A 21180-nucleotide genomic window follows, 5' to 3' on the forward strand; every position below is an offset into this window, starting at 1 on the left:
AGTAACAATAATAATAATAATATACAATAATAATAATGATAATAATAACAATAACAACAATAATAATAATATACAATAACAACAACAGCAATAATAATAATAATAATAATAATAATAATAGTAGTAGTATTATTAATAATAATATTAGTAATAATAATAATAATAATAATAATATACAATAATAATAATGATAATAATAACAATAACAACAATAATAATAATAATAATAATAATAATAATAGTAGTAGTATTATTAATAATATTAGTAATAATAATAAAAATAATAATAATAATAATATACAATAATAATAATGATAATAATAACAATAACAACAATAATAATAATATACAATAACAACAACAACAATAATAATAATAGTAATAATAATAATAATAATATAGAATTATTATTTCAAAGCAACACTAAAATAATTGAAAATAAATCAAACTGTAAGCAGCTCTAAATAAAACACATTATTATTATTATTATTATTATTATTATTATTGTATATTATTATTATTATCAATATTCCTTCATTTTCTTTTTGGGTTAGTCCCTTTACTAATCTGGGGTCGCCACAGCGGAATAAACCGCCAACTTATCTAGCATCTGTTTTACACAGCGGATAACCTTCCAGCTGCAACCCATCAATGGGAAACACCCAAATACATCCATTCACACACACACACACACACACACACACACACACACACACACACACACACTACAGATAATTTAGACTTCTCAATTCCCCTATAGCGCATGTGTTTGGACTGTGGGGAAAACCGGAGCACCCGAAGGAAATCCACGCGAACACGGGGAGAACATGCAAACTCCACACAGAAACACCAACTGATCCAGCCGAGGCTAAAACCAGGGACCTTCTTGCTGTGAGGTGAATGTGCTACCCACTGCACCACCTTAAGCCTTATTATTATTATTATTATTATTATTATGCATACATACATACAATAACTATAATTGTAGCGAAACACTATTATTGTTTTTTAATTCGGCAGAAAAAGCTGAGAAAAGCCGCTCTAAACAAAACCACATCATCATCATCATTATTATTATATGTTGATTCAGTTCAGTTCAATCCCTGTGAATGATCAAAGGTGCACATGTTCTCTTTCCAGGAGTGTTTTTATCTGAACACCATATCATTAACTCAGACCTCTATTATTTTCTGATCATATTTCATACGCTGTAAATTTGCCTCAAGGATCAACAAGCCAAAGACAGACGATATTAGAATCAATTTCCACAGAAAAGCTTCAGCTTGCCAACAGCAGAGCTATGATTAAAATAAAGATCAAAGATAGCAACAAAAATAATAATCTGACCTGGCACTCGGGGTCACCGAAGCGGCAGTTGAACTCCAGCACCCTCGGTCCCTGCGCAGTCAACATCAGCCCTGCGTATAAAACACCTGCAGGAGGAACAGAAGCTGTCAGGATCAGTGACTGATTGATTGACAGATTCACATCCTGCTTAATCAACATTCTGTGGAACAAACGGATGCTTTCAATAATGATTAATGTTCCACAGAAAGACAAACAGGTTCATAACCGGATCAGAATGACAGAATCATCACTATTAGGTCAAATATCAGGTATGAAAAAACAATAATATGATGGATTTATGATCGCCCTGTAGAGCCTGACTTATGAAAAATACTCAGAGAGAGAAAGAAGATTATTTCAGAATCATCAGAAGCAGATTTCAGAATCATTAGAAGCTGATATAAGAACGATTAGGAACTTATTTTAAAATGACTAGAAGCTGATTTTAGAATCATCAGAAGATGATTTTAGAATAATTAAAAGCTGATTTCAGAATGATTAGAGGCTGATTTTAGAACGATTAGAAACTGATCTTAAAATAATTAGAAGCTGATTTTAGAATAATTAAAAGTTGATTTCAGAATGATTAGAAACTGATTTTAAAATTATTTGAAGCTGATTTCAGAATCATCAGAGGCTGATTTTAGGACAATAAGAAACTGATTTTAGAATCATTAAAAGCAGATTTCAGAATCAATAGAAGCTGATTTTAGAATCATTAGAAGCAGATTTCAGAATCAATAGAAGCTGATTTTAGAATCATTAGAAGCAGATTTCAGAATCAATAGAAGCTGATTTTAGAATCATTAGAAGCTGATTTCAGGATTATCAGAAGCTGATTTTAGAATCAGTAAAAGCTGATTTTAGAATCATTAGATGCTGATTTCGGAATCATTAGAAGCTGATTTCAGGATTATCAGAAGCTGATTTCAGAATCATTAGAAGCTGATTTTATAATCATTAGAAGCTGAATTTATAATCATTAGATGCTGATTTCAGAATCATTAGAAGCTGATTTCAGGATTATCAGAAGCTGATTTCAGGATTATCAGAAGCTGATTTCAGAATCATTAGATGCTGATTTCAGAATCATTAGAAGCTGTTTTTATAATCATTAGAAGCTGAATTTATAATCATTAGATGCTGATTTCAGAATCATTAGAAGCTGATTTCAGGATTATCAGAAGCTGATTTTAGAATCATTAGAAGCTGATTTCAGAATCATTATAAGCTGATTTTAGAATCATTAGAAGCTGATTTCAGGTTTATCAGAAGCTGATTTCAGAATCATTAGAAGCTGATTTTATAATCATTAGAAGCTGAATTTATAATCATTAGATGCTGATTTCAGAATCATTAGAAGCTGATTTCAGGATTATCAGAAGCTGATTTCAGGATTATCAGAAGCTGATTTCAGAATCATTAGATGCTGATTTCAGAATCATTAGAAGCTGTTTTTATAATCATTAGAAGCTGAATTTATAATCATTAGATGCTGATTTCAGAATCATTAGAAGCTGATTTCAGGATTATCAGAAGCTGATTTTAGAATCATTAGAAGCTGATTTCAGAATCATTATAAGCTGATTTTAGAATCATTAGAAGCTGATTTCAGGTTTATCAGAAGCTGATTTTAGAATCATTAGAAGCTGATTTCAGAATCATTATAAGCTGATTTTAGAATCATTAGATGCTGATTTCAGAATCATTAGAAGCTGATTTCAGGATTATCAGAAGCTGATTTCAGAATTATTAGAAGCTGATTTCAGAATCATTAGAAGCTGATTTTAGAATCATTAGATGCTGATTTCAGAATCATTAGAAGCTGATTTCAGGATTATCAGAAGCTGATTTTAGAATCATTAGAACCTGATTTTAGATTACTTAAGAAACAAATTTTAGAAAAAACTATTTTAGTATGTTTTATTAAAAGCAGCTTTTGGAAAATATTAGAAGCAGATTTTAAAACTGATTTTCCAACACTTATAAATGGATTTTAGACATGGTAATTTATTGTAGAAACTTTAAATAGACATACATTTTTGCCTAATTACAAACTGATTTTAGAAAATGACTTAATAATACTGAGAAATTGTGATTTAAAATACTTAGAAACTGATTTTAGAATATTTAAAAATAATTTAAAATGCATTAATTAGAAATTCAATTCAATTCAATTCACCTTTATTTGTGTGGCGCTTTTACAATTAAGATTGTGTCTAAGCAGCTTTACATAGAAGATCAAAGTAAATGGAAACAGTGCAGATCAGTTTTCAGAGTTGAAGTTCAGTTCAGTTCAGTGTGCTTTAATAATCACTACTGAGAGTCCAAACACTGAAGAGCAAATCCATCGATGTGCAGCTCTGCAGATCCCGAAACATGCAAGCCAGTGGTGACATCGGCAAGAAAAAAACTCGACGAAAGTGAAGAATTAAAAAACCTGGAGAGAAACCAGGCTCAGTTGGGCACGACCATTTCTCCACTGGTCAAACGTCTTGCGCAGAGCTGCAGTCAAGGTGCCGATTTTTCAATACTTAAAAACGTTGCAGAATACTTTAATTGGAAGCTGATTTGAGAATAATTGGATGCAGATTAGAGAAACCTTCAGGTGTTGTAATGAAATAACCGGAGGCTGGTCAAACTCACCCACATACAGCGCTCCCTCCTCTCTCATACCATCCACAGTCTTCTGAAGAACACTTCTGCTGATCTCCTGCAGCAGTTCATCTGAAACCTGCACACACACACACACACACACACACACACACCTTTCATAACTGTGCGTAACATCATCTGAACAGCTGCAGTTTTAATGATACGAAGGCTGACATCAACAACCGTGACAATCACTCTGAATAAATAAAATGAATAACTAGATCGTCTATAATGCATTTCAGAAAACTTTCCTTGCACAATCCTTGTCTATCTGCATCTTTGAGTATTATACATATATTTGTTTTGTCATGTGTATTGTCTACATGTATGTACAGACTGTATTTAAATGCATATTGTCTTAAACGTATGTCACTGTATTTCGCGGTCACTGTATTCATGCAACTGCAGGATAAATAAGAGCTGAATATGATGCAAAAGATACGCTCACACACTTCAGTCAAGCGCATTTAAACAGAAAAGCAATGTGAAAGCAGTGCACTGTAATGTAGGAGCATGGTAACCTGTGGTGTGGGACAGTAAGCCCCCATCCCGCCAGTGTTCGGCCCCATATCTCCATCCAGCAGACGCTTGTGGTCCTGAGCTGGAGGCATCGGTGCGACCGTCACACCATCACTGAAACACAAACACTGACACACAACACACATATTCATTCAGTAATATATATATTCCCTAATTTCTGCTTAAAGAAGGCATTTTAATGCATTTCTGAACATAATGTCTAATAATTCATTCATTTATTTATTTGCCATGATGACAGCACATAATATTAGACTAGATATTCTTCAAGACACTAGTGTTCAGCTTAAAGTGACATTTAAAGGCTTCACTAGGGTAATTAGGGTAAAGTTAGGGTAATTAGGCAAGTCATTGTATAACAGTGGTTTATTCTGGAGACAATCCAACACTAATATTGCTGAAGAGGTGAATAATATTGAGCTTAAAATGGCTTTAAAACTATTAAAAACTGCTTTTATTCTAGCCCAAATAAAACAAATAAGACTTTCTCCAGAAGAACAAATATTAGAAGAAATACTGAGAGACACTCCTGAATCTGTTCAACATCATTTGGGAAATATTCGAAACTGACAGCAGGGTGAATTCACTTTGACTTCGTCTGTATGTGATCATCATCATCAGTCTGAACAGGAAACACTCACAGACACTTCCTGTCCATCCAGCAGCTCCTCCACAACCACAGTCTCTCCCGCTGAACCGAACGCCTTATCCTGAAAGCAAGAAACACAACAGGAACACGAAGAACACGCTATAATAATAATAATACAAACAACAACAGCAATGCATGCGTTAACTTTCTGTTCATCAGTGAAATCTAGAATAAAAGATAAAAATATTTAATTAATTTGAATTAAATTAAAAATCTAAAATATTTAAAATAAAATAAAACTAAAATTAAATTTAAATTAAAAAAATATATTACTTTTATTTAGTTCCATTTTATTTCATTTCAAATTTAAATAAAAAGAAATTAATTTAATTAAATTAAGTTTCTTTTCTTTTATTTTATTTTAAAAATTCATTCATTCATTTTCTTGTCGGTTTAGTCCCTTTATTAATCCGGGGTCACCACAGCGGAATGAACCGCCAACTTATCCAGCAAGTTTTTACGCTGCGGATGCCCTTTCAGCCGCAACCCATGTCTGGGAAACATCCATACACACATTCACACACACACACACTCATGCACAACGGACAATTCACCTGTACCCAATTCACCTGTACCGCATGTCTTTGGACTGTGGGGGAAACCAGAGTACCGGGAGGAAACCCACACGAAGGCAAGGAGAACATGCAAACTCCACACAGAAACGCCAACTGAGCCGAGGCTCGAACCAGCGACCTTCTTGCTGTGAGGCGACAGCACTACCTACTGCGCCACTGCCTCGCCCCATTAAAGAAATGTTTTTAATGAATTTGTCATTTTTGTCACTCATTTCTCATGCAATATGTCAGAACTGAGTTACTGACACTCATGAACAAAAGCCAGCGTGTGTGCAATAATCACTGTCAGGAATGGAGAATATCATTGCTGAAGTTCTCTGGAAATATACTGACACTACCAGAGAGATCTGCTGCTCTAATTACAGTTAAAAGCAGCACGACACGCTTCATCTACTGTTTGTTTTGCTCAGAGCACGCTTCATCAGCGTTATACACCGAAAATGACAGATTGGAGACAAAACAAAATGGATAGATTGATGGATGAATATCAAACAAACAAATGACACGTTACTATTCAGCATTGAATAGTCTACACCAATGACTGTAAAAAAATATGGACGACGCGACAGCCCTTTTTCCCATTGAACGCCTTGAGGGCAAAATGCCTGCTTGACGGGCACAAACTGTCGCAAAAGACTGCTGAAATTGGAGCCAGACATGCGCAGAAGGACTGTCTGATGGAGCCAGAGGAGGAGCCGCGAAAATGAGCAGAGTCGAGCTTCCTATCAAACGCTTTATGTAAAATCAACTACGCCCCCCGAACTTCTCAGCATGCGTTTGCTGTCTTATCAACACAAATGGATGTAATAACGTTAACAAATATGAGGGTTTTATATATTCAATCGCGCCAGCTCCAGGCCGCAGCGCATAACTTACTCGCGGCGTCGCGGGCTGATTCCGGCTCGCATGCGGCAGCACCTGCTCGCTCGGCCGCCGCATCTGGCTCGATTGACTCGGGCTGGAATTGGGTAGTGAGTCCAGGCATCCGGAGTAGGTCCAGCAGAGGTAACGTTAGTCAGTCTGAGCTCTAAGAGATAAGTCTCCGGCAGGCGAGAATCTAGCCCGAAGTGTGTTTTGCTATCTGGGTGGCTAGGCGTGTATCAGCAAACTAATAAAGCCCGAAAAAAGCCCTGAACTTAGCGAATAAACAGTGTTCCACCAGGATCATGTATGTCAGAAATTATAGTTTACTGCTGAACTCATTTTGTCATGGTAAAATAACACAGAAATCGAATAATAACATTTCAGTCTACTTCAGTCTTCTGCCGAAGCTCAGACGCGCTGCTTTGAGAAACTGTCAATCACAGCTGTCAATCACGATGACATGCCCAGCATTAAATTACTGCTAAAAACAAACTGTTTACACAAATGAAGATCTGCACCTATTTCAGCACAATAACCAGTGCCTTAATCCACCAGAACCATCTTTCGGGACATTTTATTGCAAGTGTAATATTTTTTTTATTTGGGCTCAAGTCTCCTTCATTAACACGGAGGAGGCGGGCTTTATGACTTGTACTGCAGCCAGCCCCCAGGGGGCGATCTAACGGCCGAAACCTTCACTCAAACGTAGGCTTGCGGCACACTTGGTCTACACGCACAGGCCTGCATATTTCATTCATTATAATCATTTACTCGCCGACTAACTGTGGGCATCGTGCATCGAGTAGTCTCGCCACTAACAGAGAGACCCAGCGCAGTGAGCGCACCATCCATAATATAAACCACAGAAGTTCTCCAGCAATAACTCGCTATGAAATGTATTTTTTAACATCCTCATTTTGATCGCCGTCCAACATTTAGCCCAAATGCTCTGGAGAGACCTGACACATATTAATTTTTCCCCAGGCTATATGACAGTTAATAGGTGATTCCCCTTTATTTAAGAGAATAATTTAAGGATGTTTCATATTATTCGGTGATCTTAAGTAAAGGAAAGTGTACAGTGTTTCAGCAGATAAGAGCAAGTAATAAAATACAGCCTATATTTCGTTGCGCTCAGCAGCTATTCACTGATTAAGCTTTCATTTTTTTAAATTTCAGCACATCATATTAACACATAAACACTTGTTTGTGGACACAGAACACATATCGTATCTGCAGTTTTCCCCGAAGCGTCTGTAAAGCGGCGCTGTGCAGGACTGAAGACAGAGGAGAAGTTCGTTTCTGCTTTCACTCACCCATAAATGCTCTGTTTGCAGGATTTGATTGACATCATCGTCTCTAAATACTGTCAAAAATAATATTTCAAACCTTCTCCAGTGTTTATTGTTTTTAGAAAATATTTAAAATCTTTTTTTTCAGACAGGCCTTTGTACAATTAAAGTTTAATATGGCTTAAAAACGGTTTGATTTATGTATTGTATAAACCTAAATTGTTATAGCTAGTAGGGTTGGGCGATAGCCACCAATTTGGCATCGTACGATGTCGAATATGAAACATCGCGATGGACGATGGCATCGTCGTCATTGGCAGCAGTGAATTAACTATGAATAATTAATTAATTTAGAACTAATTAATTATTTGCAGCCTACCGTTTTAACTACCTGACCCGCATGGTCTTTGTTTTACCCATAACCAAATCATAAATGAATAAAGAATAAAGATAAGTCACCGCATGTCAATCACCTTTTCAGCAAGACTCGTGAATAGGCGTGAATAGGCAAGAGTGATCGGTGTCGTTATATTGGCGTCGACAAACTAGGTTGGTAAAAAAGATGCACAACCAACAGGAACCAGCCAACAGTGTCTGAGGTGTTCGCTAAAATTACTATGTACATGCACCCACTGTGTCGAGCGCATGACAATGTGTGTGTCTGAGCCTGTGTGTGTGTGAGGTCACGTGATGTGCGTTTTCACCGGTGGTGTGGGAGGAGGGCTGCTTAGAAATGCTTGATGAAACGCCAGTGTGGATGTAGATCGTTTTCGCTCTAAAATGCCATTTTAACACTAAGACCTATTAGTGTAAACAGGGCCTGAATGTGTGTATTTTTCGCGAGCGAATTTGCAACGGGGACGGGGCGATAGATCACAATGCAGGCACAGCATCGTGGTGTCATCATCTATCAACCCAACCCTAAGAGCTAGCTTTTGTTTGTTTTATGTTGGTTAATTTATTTAATGTGATTTTATTATGATATGTGTAATTCTTTAAATTATTTCAATATAGCTCAGGCTATTTTATCAAGATATGGCACTGTTGTTTTGAGTCTAAAAAAGTGCACACGTCTTTAGAAAAGGTGTATGTCTTTCTGTTATGTTCATATTGTGTAATATCTCCAAAATAAATTCAGAAAAGGAAAAAAGCCGATTGCAGCAAGAACAGAGCTGTGAAGAGAGCGCTCTTCTGCTCGGTCTCACACACACATACAGGCACGTAATGCGCACAAACTTGTCTTTTAAACTTTACAAAAACTCTCGACAACCTTTACTGTCTGCTGTGTCTTTAATATTGTGCAAAGATTATTATGTGTTATTAAACATCAAGGAGGACGCAGCAAAGAAAAGTCACTTATAAATTAAAACTTTATTATTGTATGCAACAGCGTTAAGGCCCGTGCACACCGAGACGTTTTTTGCTCGCGTTTTCCGTCGACGTTTAATGCCTCCTAACTAAATACAGGGTGTCAATGTGATCGTGCACACCAACGCGCAAAACGCCAGGCGCAATAAAAGAAAAAAACGCCTCATGCTCATTTTTTTGTTTTGACGCGCGGCGTCAAAACCTTCTCCACCAATCAGATCAGGACTTTTATTCAAGTGCACGAAGCTGCTGAAGTTACAGTAAATGGCACTTGGAGGCGCTCAAGCGCAAAACTGTCAATGCGAGCGCACATTGAAGAAGATGCCCAGAGGCAACATGAACGTGAAGCTGCATGTTGCTCTGCTGAACAATAATCATTTCTTCATCACTAGAGTTGGAGCTGCTGCTTGAACCATCCATGCTTGTTCGAGTCACCAGAAACTTTATAAACAAACGTGTGAACTTCCTCTCCTCCTCTTCTTCTGTGTTATAAGCGGATGTCAGAAGCTTAAAGTTGTGCAGCGCCATCCAACGTCAAAAGAGCATACTCTTCAGCTTGACGCCAGTGAAAAGCGCTTGGGTTTGAACACTGAAAAACGTCTCGTAAAACGCTGACGATAAACGCAAACTAAAAACGTTTCGGTGTGTAGGAGCCTTTACATTCAAAAGGGCGATCATAAGCAAACAGACCCCTAGCCTATAAGGTAGATGTTTTCTTTCCCTTATTTATATGTTTACTGCATGTACTCATGTGCGATCGACAAACTAGTGTAATGGCGGCATGCCATCTTTACCAGACTCCTGCAAAGTCCGCCTCTTCTTTCACTCTGCCCCGAAGCCCCAGCTGGCCCACTTTGGCGCAAGGTTTTCGGCGGACAGAAAAAAGGCCCGATCAGGCCCCGAAAGCGACAGTGGAAACGCGACTAGCCTTAGCTCGCCCACTTTAAGCGCGCTAGTGGAAATGCAGCTAGTGACTTCCAGTGACTTCCAGTTTTTCATACCGTGGAAGCCACTGGCTGCAGGCATTCATTCTCCAGCACTGTTCAGTACATATTCTTTTGTCTTAAACAGAAGAAACTCAAACAGGTTTGGAAGAAGAGGAGCATGAGGAAATGATCTTCATTTTGTGGGTGAACTATCCCTTTAAATCACTGAAGCATTTATTAACTGTAAAACATCCAACTGCATGCTTTGTTTGATTATTTCTGCCGTCTCCGCACAGAAGCTGCAGATATAAGAGCTGCAGTGAGTCTGACCTTCATGATGTCCAGCACCGCCTGACAGGCTTCATCTTTATCCTGAGCGACGATCACACCTTTCCCAGCCGCCAGACCGCTCGCTTTTACCACCAGAGCCGGGAAATCAGCACTGAACACACAAACACATACGCAGACACACGTTATAATGGGGATTTACAATTATGACCAAAATAATTGTGATTATGATATTTCCCAAAACCAAGTGTGCAAGTCGAGTGGCCAATTCTGCATCTACAACCGATTTTCCATAATTTCCTTCATGTGCTAGCGGATAGCATGCTCATGATGGTGTTGTGTGCTTGTGTTTACTCTCGAATATAAGCGCAGGCCTGCTGCGGGTCAGTGAAGGAGCTCCAGCGGGCCGTGGGGATGTTGTGTCGATCCATGAAGGCTTTGGAGAAACTCTTACTGGCCTCCAGCTGAGCGGCCCTCGCCGACGGCCCGAAACACAACACACCAGCGGCCGTCAGGTCATCCACCATACCTGCAGGACACACACACTGCACTCTAAACACACCTGTATAGTGCTCAGCGTAAATGACAACACACAGATCTCTCTTCTACGTTTACATGATGATGATAATAAGCAGATGAAGAGTCTTACCAGCGGCCAGAGGAACTTCTGGACCCACCACCACCAGTCCCACCTTATGATCTTTACAATACTGAGCTAAAATCGAATGATTGTTCACGGACACCTCTGCAAAAATAACACATATGATCATCAATTATTCACATGCAAACTGTTTATTTGGATTTACTTCTACATTTGTAGTAGTTGTAAAATAATGTTTAAAATAATTTTATATACATCTAAGAAAAATGATAACATACATTTATTTAAAAACACATTTTTAATATATAATAGGGATGCACCGAATATTCGGCAACCGAAGTTATTCGGCCGAAAATAGCCAAAAAAGCCCTTTCGGTGTTCGGCCAAATAAGTAAAAAGGCCGAATAAATTTTGCCGAATAATGACGTTTTTAATGACCCGCGTAACCCGCATAGATTGAGAGGCGCGCGCTTTATGCAGCAAACATGTCAGCAGTGTGGAAGCACTTTAAAGTGTCAGAGAAAAAGGCAAAAACGGACGTTTGCAGACACTGTTCTGCTGAAGTGTCCAGAGGAACATTCTCTCTCTTCTCGCCCCCTTTGAGCAGATAACAAAAGAGATAAGCTCATCTGTGGCAGACGTCATACATTTACTTTGCAGCACTAAAGCGTCTTTTAAACAATTAGGCTGAAACAGACCACGGAGTGAAAACAGCTAAAAGTGTGCTCTTAGAAGCTGTCAGCGCACGATTTAGTCAGGCGGACTCAGAACTCCTGTACTTCATCGCGACTGTGCTTGATCCACGATATAAAGATCATTGCTTGGATATGGGGAAAAAGCTGCGCACACGAGAAATGATCCAGGCCGAGTTAGACTTGGGAAAGACGCTAGGTGTTGGAGATGGTCAGGTGATGCACAGCGCAGGAGATGAAAACAGCGCAGAGAGTAAACGGGCTCGTACTACAGATGAGCCGCGCACCGACAGCGAGAGACTTTTTAGTGCTGCATCTCATGTCATCGATGAGAAAAGGAACTGAATTTCATGTGAGACAGCAGAGAAGCTACTTTTTATAAAGAAGAACCTGCCACTTTTCCTGAAGAAGTAGGCTAATTAGGCTTATGTCTAGGACAGTTATTCATTTGTTGTCATCCACATTTTTTGCACTACTCAATGCACATTTGTTGTTGTAGACATACAGTTACATTCTTTCAGCAGTCAGTTATAGGCCTAACATAGGCTATTCAAGAAGGGGGGCTTCAAAGATGGCCAAATAAATTTTTTTTATTTTTTATTTTACTAATTTATTTATTTTAAGTTATATTGTGCTTTGTTTGTATATTATCTGCTGGAATGTTAAAAATGTTCAGTGTTAAATAAATATTTTTGAAATTGTATTTTTGTTATTTGATTTATTTCTCTAAAAAGCAACACAAAATTGTAAAAAGCTCATTTTTACTATTTAATTATTGTAATGGTGAAAAAATTGGCAAACTAAATGAAAAACACGCAAAACACTGCGTTCGGTATTCGGCCTTCGGCCAAGCAATTCATTATTATTCAGCTTCGGCTTCGGCCAAGAATTTCATTTCGGTGCATCCCTAATATATAAAGCTTTAATATTTAATTATTTAATGTTTAATTAAATTAATTGATTCACTGAGTGTATTACTGAAGCGTCAGATGTGATCAGCTCTTACCGGAGTTGCAGATTTTCCCACAGTTCGCGGTTCCTGCGTTTCCCGGAGCCACGAGGACCTGCTGGACGTGAGGAGACTGAGCAAACTTCCAGGCCAGCGCATGTTCCCGACCGCCGCTACCAATGACCAGCACACGCTCAGACATCACCACTGCTGGAGAAACACAACAACTGCTAGAGCAGGGGTCTCAAACTCAATTTACCTGGGGGCCGCAGGAGGCAAAGTCTGGGTGAGGCTGGGCCGCATAAGGGATTTCACAAAAAAAAAGTCCTCAAATGTCATTATTAACAGTTTTAATGATTTCTTCTGAACATGAAGTGTCCTGAACATTAATAGAACATTGAGTGAAGATTATGAACAGTTCTTCTGAACATGGCATCTTTTGCCTACTCCTTGCTGCCAGAGACTTGACAGCGCTTCTTCTCACAAATCTGAACCACATTTGGCTTTAGAGCGGAAGCAGTTGAGACCCTCAGTATGGCTTGGGGGAACTCACTCAAAACTTCCATTCCCTCACCAAAAAAAAGGCGTATATATGTATAAATAAAACACCCCCACCCCACTCCAGTCACATCAGTCTGTATCTACCTCTAATATATATAAGATGCAGGGCAGGCACGTGCACACAGGGCTCAACCCCTCCGGTCTTGGACGGTCTCTGCACGGGCCTGATGCAGGCTGTAGCTAGGTAGGTGGCAGGCTGCAGATAGGTAGCTAAGTGTACGGATTGAATCAGCAGAGCGGGGAGCGCTCTCTCTCCACGCTCCGCTGATTCTGTCAGTGTACAGTGGTCGGCGCGGACCACAAAATATTGCACTGAGGGCCGCAAATGGCCCGCGGGCCGCGAGTTTGAGACCCCTGTGCTAGAGCATCAAAATAATTGCCCCGCCTATTTTATTATATCTCTTCTTTGATTGGTGTTTACTGGAGTGAGGGCGGGATCAAGCTGTATTTCCAAAGTATTTTCATTGAACATGATATGAAGCATGCAGTACAAATGCACAAATAGCCTTTAACTTTTTCTTTTTTTTAGACAACAAAAAAGCACACATGCACATTTAAGTTCAATAAAAATATATGAATAATATTAAAAGACAATACAAATTAATAATACTATTAGGATATATATATATATAAATACAGTTGAAGTCAGAATTATTCGCCTTGAATTTTTTTTTGCTTTTTTAAATATTTCCCAAATGATGTTGAAGAGATTCAGGAAATGTTCACAGTATGTCTGATAATATTTGTTCTTCTGGAGAAAGTCTGATTTGTTTTATTTCGGCTAAAATAAAAGCAGTTTTTTATTTTTTAAACACCATTTTTAGGACAATATTATTAGCCTCTTTAAGCAATTTTATTTTTCAGTAGTCTACAGAACAAACTATTGTTATACAATATCTTGCCTATTTACCCTAACCTGCCTAGTTACCCTAATTACCCTAGTGAAGCCTTTAAATGTCACTTTACGCTGTATAGAAGTGTCTTGAAGAATATCTAGTCTAATATTATTTACTGTCATCATGACAAAGAGAAAATAAATCAGCTATTAGAAATGAGTTATTAACACTATTATGATTAGAAAAGTGCTGAAAAAAAATCTGCTCTCCGTTAAACAGAAATTGCGGAAATAAAAATAAACAGGGGGGCGAATAATTCTGACTTTAACTTTGTGTGTGTGTGTATATATATATATTTCTCAGACTCCTATATTTATGTTGAATTATTTCATTTTAAAGACCCATAAAAGTGTGTATTTTTTGCCATAAACCTGAAATTACTAAACCTACACCAAGAGCCTGATAAAAATGCTCATGTTTGTAAGGAAATTTCAAACGGCTTTTAGAGGTTTTTGCATCTGAACTCTTCATATAAATAAATTATACAGAATAATTATGTAAACAAACTTTTATTTAGCCTGGGTCATGATTAGTCTATACATCTCGTAATTTAATGAACTGTTGAGCATATTTCTGCAGAGCGAACACTTTCCTATAATCTGTGATTTATTAGTGGCCGTCTGTGTAAAATGTCACTCTAACTATTATATTTGTCCTGAAGAGGCGGTTTAATTGCATGAAGTGTTTGACCTATGAGACGCAGCGATGCACATTCATTCTGATCTACTGCTGCTGACCTTTCAGTGTCTTCAATTAAACACAGAAACGTCCAGTCGGATCACACAACACCTCCATGAACACACACACACACACACACACACACACACACACACACACACACACACACACACACACACACACACACACACACACACACACACACACACACACACACACACACACACACACACACACACACACACACACACACACACACACACTACAGGAGCAACACTGAACAGCAAATGTTGACGGACACTCGGACAGACAAAATATAATTTCTGCAGCTCAAACTGTAAAGCGTTTGGTTGCATGAGCTTTAGGATACACAAAAAGAAATGCAATAAGTCACATTAGTGGATTTACATCATACCATTATCAACAGTTAAAGTAATGAATAATTGTATCACTAAAATGGTATTTAAATGAGATTTCTAATTACTTTGTCTGAAAAATAATTTAAATCCTTCACTCAGTACTTCTTAACATCCCCAAAAGCCTCAGTGCAATGACAGACGAAAGAAATTAAACTCTAAACTTTAAACTTGAGTCAAACATGGTCCTTTAACTCGACTATAATGTTAAACATTACATTCACCTTTTTAAAAGTAATGCCACTATATTCCATAGATATTATTAATTTCTGACATATACACACTCACACCACCAGTTTGCACCTGGTTGACATGTCGGCAGCAATATTGCACCAGACTGCACACCAAGTGAGGAGAGACAGAGTGATGAAGCCAATTATGATATGGGGATGGTTGGGAGGCCAGGGTTACACCACAACTCTATTTCAAAGGACATACTGAGATTTTTAATGAGCACAGATAGTCAGGACCTCAGTTTAACATCTTATCCGAAAGACAGCGCTCACTGAGCAGTATAGAGTGTCTCCATCAATATACTGGGCATCAGGGCCGGCCCATGGCATAGGCAGTATAGGCCAATGCTAAGGGCGCTGTACATCCAGGGGGCGCCAGAAATGAGCGGGGGTAAGTTGGTTTTGTTTTCAATATTCCTGACACACATTCAGTGATAGATGGCAATAACTCAAAAACCTCTTACCCTAAAAAGATCTAAAGTGTGTTTCCTACAAAAAGACCAAGCTGGTTATGTTTCACAGCTGTCTTTTTCTTTTTTTTTTTTTTTCGCTCGATATTACGAGCACTGCTCTGTTTAGCCTGGGATATGCGTTTAGCCGGGAGAGCTGAGCTCGCGCGGAGTGGAGCTCTCCGTAAGGGACCGTCGGAAAAGTGCTTCTTTTTTTTGTGTTTTTTTTTTTGCTCTATTATGCTTGTTTTATTTTAAATACAACTAATTTTCTCTTAAATAAGCAAAACAGTTACTAAAGTAGTCAAATGCTTCATTCATTCATATAAATACAGTTAAAAGTTAAATAGATTTTATAGCTTTATTTAATTTCTGTATAGGCCATTGATTTTAATAGGTTAAACATTTTATTTTATTGTCAATGTTTTCTATTGTTTGCTATGTATTCTATCATTTGAATCTATGTGTTGTCCCATATTTTAACATCCCACTGTTGATAGATATGACATAACATTGCTAATCATTAAATAGCTATATTGCTATCTGTTAGTTTTACGTCTAAGCTAATGTTATGGAAGGGCATAGATGTTTTGGAAAATAGTAGTATTTATGTAACTACCCCATTATTCCTTCCTCAAGCAAATGTGTAAATATTAGATATATTCAGCAATAACGTTAATTACATTGGCATATTTATCTGACATTTTCCCAACTTGTAGTAGTCGATCAAAAAGCTGTTTAGTTTCTTATGACTTTACACTAGCAGTGGAGTTTACTGCGATGTGACGGGGCCCCACCTGAAATCTTGCCTAGGGCGCCAAATTGGTGAGGGCCAGGCCTGCTGGGCATTAGGACCCAAACAGACCACAGGTTGAGCGCCCCCTGCTGGTCTCACTAACACCATTTCCAACACCAACCTAGCTTTCCCATGTGGTCTCCCATCCAGGTACTGACCAGGCGCAGCCCTGCTTAGCTTCAGTGTGCGACCATGTGAGAATTGCAGAGAGATAGTTGCTGGCTTTTCTGAATTTATAATAATTCAAGAGTTCACACTTAGATATTGCTTGATAATATTAGCAGGTTTGGCATGCTGTCTAAGCTCGGAGATAACTGAGCCCAGGGCTACCGCCTGGTCAATGAGCATGTAAGGGGGTACGAGATCAGGTAGGTCTCGAGAGCCCCCCCACCGGTAAAGGAGGAATGGGGTGGATGCGGTTTCTTCGGAAAACGAAGATAAGGGAGTAGTTTTAGTCCGTACTCACACTAGGGACAGTTGCCTCGAACTGGGCCAAAGCACGCTTGTCCCCCCTTCCGTCTCCCCCGACGGCCCGCACTCACACTACAATCGGGCCTCGGCACGCTTACGTCATCGCTGCTGCGCTGTGCAGTGAGCGCCCCGCTCAGCAAAGTGGAGATTGCTCTTGTTATATCGTTTCAGTCGGTTTGATATGCAGTGACATGCAGTCAAATATGTCGCCAAACAGTCCTTAGGGATGCGGTGACACGCAGTCAGATATTTCGCCGAACAGATCCGCCACTTTTGGTGCTCAATGCTGCAGGAATGAGGAGGTCTGCTGTAGGGTTGTAACAATATACCGGTATGACGGTTTACCACGATTTGAACGTGCACGATTATCATACCATGAACAATTGCATATCAACGGTTTTAACCCTTAAAGACCGAGACAGCCGCCCGCGGCTAAAAATAAGTATTGCTCTTAAATGTTTAATAACTTTTGATCCGCTGATCCGATTCATACAATTCAAAGATTGGCATAAAGAAGAAAGTCTCAGCTTTCCAGTGCTGTATCACATAACATTCGCGGACTTTCAGAGGCTCCGGAATCAGTGCGGTTACGTCATCAACATTTGACAACGCTGATTTGACAAAGAAACGCTCGTCACTGTGTCTCCGGACAAATCAGACATGATACATTGATGCATTGTCCCTCCTCCATGCCCAGATTGGTTCAAACTCGCTATATCACAACCAATAAGCATAGGTTTCGCTTTTGTTTGTGGACCAAGCTTTTTGAACAACACGGAATGAGAGAAAGGCATACATTTATGCGCGGCTAAATAAAACGCAACAAAAAAAGTTTTGCATGAAATAATTCTCATACTAAGTACTTTTGCATGCACAGCAGCACAGAAACATGACAAAACAGTGACACAGCAAAGACGAACTGCTGCTCTTGCTGTTTTCAAAAGACGCAAATGAAGATGCAGCTGTTTGTCTGCATTGCAGACATCCATATCCATATCCATAGACAACCATATCCATGCTGGCACATAAAACCTAAGGATGTTCCATATTGAATCTAGTTTCGTTATGTAACTATTTATAGTATAGTAAATATTTATATCTATTTTTTACTGAGGATTTGCACCATGTTTATTTGGACTTTATTTGGACTTTGACACAATATTTATTATTTTCTTATTTTTTTATTTGTTCATTGTAAGTGGTGTTGTTTATAGTAACTAAAAATATATTATTTGGAAAAAGTCAAATTTGCTTCACTGTTCTATTATTTTGTAACATTTGTAACATACCGTATACCGCGAAACCGTCAAACCGTGGTATTGTTTTAGACGATTATCATACCGTGAAAAATTCATACCGTTACAACCCTAGTCTGCTGAAGCCGCGCAGCTGTCGTGCAGTGAGGGGTTTGCGTTTTTAATAAACGACGGCAGTTTGCATTCATAGAACAGTAAGAATGATTAATAAATCCATATCAAACAGCCCCTTAAAAGTCACGTCTCGCTTTCAGTTTCAAAGCTCAAGTGAACCGCGCTCAGGCCCACCTCTTCCAACCGGGCCAGGGCCAGCCAAGTGAACCGTGTCTGAGCCTGATTCAGCGCACTCACACTTCTCAAACGATCCAGGAAACGGGCCTGGGCACGGTACGGATGGCATAGTGTGAGTACGGCCTGACACAGGCTACTTAAAAGTGATTAATCTGATTGGCTAACTGATTATAGTTGAGGGACCAGCTGCGATCAATCATATCACATGCATCTCTCAAAATTAGCTTGTGAAATTTCATATATTGACATAAATTTATTTTTCACTTAATTGTATTTTTCTCGAGTCTATGCAGTCGTCTTAATAAATGTAAACATATTAGGTTCAAAAATATGATTATTCTCCTAAGAAATATTTGTATATATAATTTGTACAGAACTGTTGAATATATGTGCATTGTTTTGTTCCCACACTAGTGTGTGTGTGTGTGTGTCGCCACTAGCTTGCATGGTTCGGGAACTGTAGAGCTGCACATCGATGGATTTGCTCTTCAGTGTTTGAACTCTCAGCAGTGAATATTAAACCACACTGAACTGAACTGAACTAATCTAAACTGAACTGAACTTCAACAGTGAAAACTGGACTGACACTGTTCCAATTTACTATGATCTTTACTATGAGCTGCTTTGACAAAATCTACATTGTAAAAGCGCTATACAAATAAAGCTGAATTGAATTGTTCGATATACACTATAAGTAACGTTAGACCTGTGCCAATAATCAATATATGGACATGAGCTCAATCATTGTTGGTGATGCAATAAGTTTCGACCGTACATAAACACCAATTCTAGCAACATTTCAGCTGATTGAGCAACATCTCTATCTCTATTGGAGGTGTCAGTATGGTTCAAAACACTGTATAAATTAGGCTATTTTAATGTAGCAGATATCGCAGCCGTTACTTTACACCTTGTTAACATTTATTATTATTTATTTAGGATCTGCGTTTTACATTCTGAGCCAAATTGCTGATTATCAAACAGTTAACATGACTATAATTAAATTAAATATTCTTAAGAACGAAACATGATGTGCTCTTTGGAAGAGTGCACTTGCATCGCGATGATATTATATTGTCTGGCATTATATAATGAGTTGCATGAAATGGTCAATATTATCGTTTATCTCAATATGTTTTGGTGCAATATATCATTCAATGAAATATAGATATCATTACAGGCCTAAGTAATGCACATAAAATGACAGTAATCCCTTTTTTAATGTATTCATCAGAAAATGTATAAGTGACTTTAGTGTATTAGTGACTTTCAGAAGTCACTTGACTTCAATAATGTCACTTTGCTGCTAATTAAACCCTGAATTACTTGTAAAGAGGACTGATGATCAGCTGACTGTCTTTAAATGAACTTTGTCTCCCAAACCCACTGACACAATTTAGTTGAGAAAGAGTGGATTCAGATAACTGATGATGACAAATCAATCACACACACACACACACACACACACACAGAGCACACATCCACGGTCACACAGTTAACCAGCAGCACATGAGTGTCTCCATCACGAGATTCAGAGTCTGCTGCTCATTGACTACACAATATTCAGAATGTTTACATCATGCATATGCATTTATTAATGCTGATGCACCAATAGCTGAGATTCACATGCATCAACATGTCTGCTGTTCCAGAACTCTACAAAAGCACACACACTGTTGTACTGTGGCGATATGGTTGTAAAAGAATCAGAATATTCACATAAACATGCACTCTCCGAATAACATCAGAGTTTGAACACGCTCACAAATACACAACAATCTGGTATAAGCGTGGTAGCAAATGCAAAGTACATACTATTGTGTAAATAACACATCTGATCATGCACTAACACTAACTCGCATGCATGAAAGGGTGTTCAGTAATGTGTGTGAATGCAGTGCATGATGTAAACTGAACAGTGCAGCTTACTGAACACTCTACCATGCATGTTTAGTTAGTTAAAGTAGTTATAATGTTAGTTAAAGTTGTGTGTTTGCTGTGAGTGTTGACTTACATTGTTTCTGATGAGCTGCAGGCTTCAGTGTGGGCTGTAGTTGCTGTTGAGTTGTTGTTGAATGAGTTCTGATGGTGATGGACTGAAGACCAGCGTGTTTCACTCACTCCACTGACCACGTGCACACACTCAACACTCGCTGCTCGGCACACTGAATCACTCGTTCTTCTGTATCGGTTCTTTCCTTGTGATGCGTTTCGGTTAAACTGATATCATATATGAACTGGTTTTGATGTTTTGAATGTTGTATTTATACTATGATGTGTTTTAGGAACGAAATGAGAAAGATTTATTAAAGTTTTGAAGCAAATTAATTAACTGAGCCGAGCTGTCTGAATGAATCGAGTCGCTCAAAATGACTCTGACGTTAATAAAC

At 38.5% G+C, this 21180-nt stretch overlaps 1 protein-coding gene across 3 annotated transcripts in view; it reads right to left on the minus strand.

The window, feature by feature from the left end:
- The window catches only part of gart (phosphoribosylglycinamide formyltransferase), a 38686-nt gene extending 17809 nt beyond the window's left edge, over positions 1 to 20877 (minus strand). Inside the window, exons 1-9 of one of the 3 annotated variants that reach the window (XM_087236320.1) lie at positions 20805 to 20877; positions 12801 to 12953; positions 11151 to 11246; positions 10856 to 11030; positions 10544 to 10655; positions 5181 to 5249; positions 4524 to 4649; positions 3994 to 4081; positions 1348 to 1433 (exon numbers count right to left, since the gene is read on the minus strand). In XM_087236320.1, the coding sequence (XP_087092446.1) occupies positions 1348 to 1433; positions 3994 to 4081; positions 4524 to 4649; positions 5181 to 5249; positions 10544 to 10655; positions 10856 to 11030; positions 11151 to 11246; positions 12801 to 12945 (897 nt within the window). In that variant the 5' untranslated portion in view covers positions 12946 to 12953; positions 20805 to 20877. 3 annotated transcript variants of the gene reach the window in all.
- Between the last annotated feature and the right edge of the window lie 303 nt (positions 20878 to 21180).

Source organism: Danio rerio, chromosome 1 (genome assembly GCF_052040795.2).
Source record: "Danio rerio strain M-AB ecotype USA chromosome 1, GRCz13ab, whole genome shotgun sequence".
In the NCBI taxonomy this organism is placed as follows: Eukaryota; Metazoa; Chordata; class Actinopteri; order Cypriniformes; family Danionidae; genus Danio; species Danio rerio.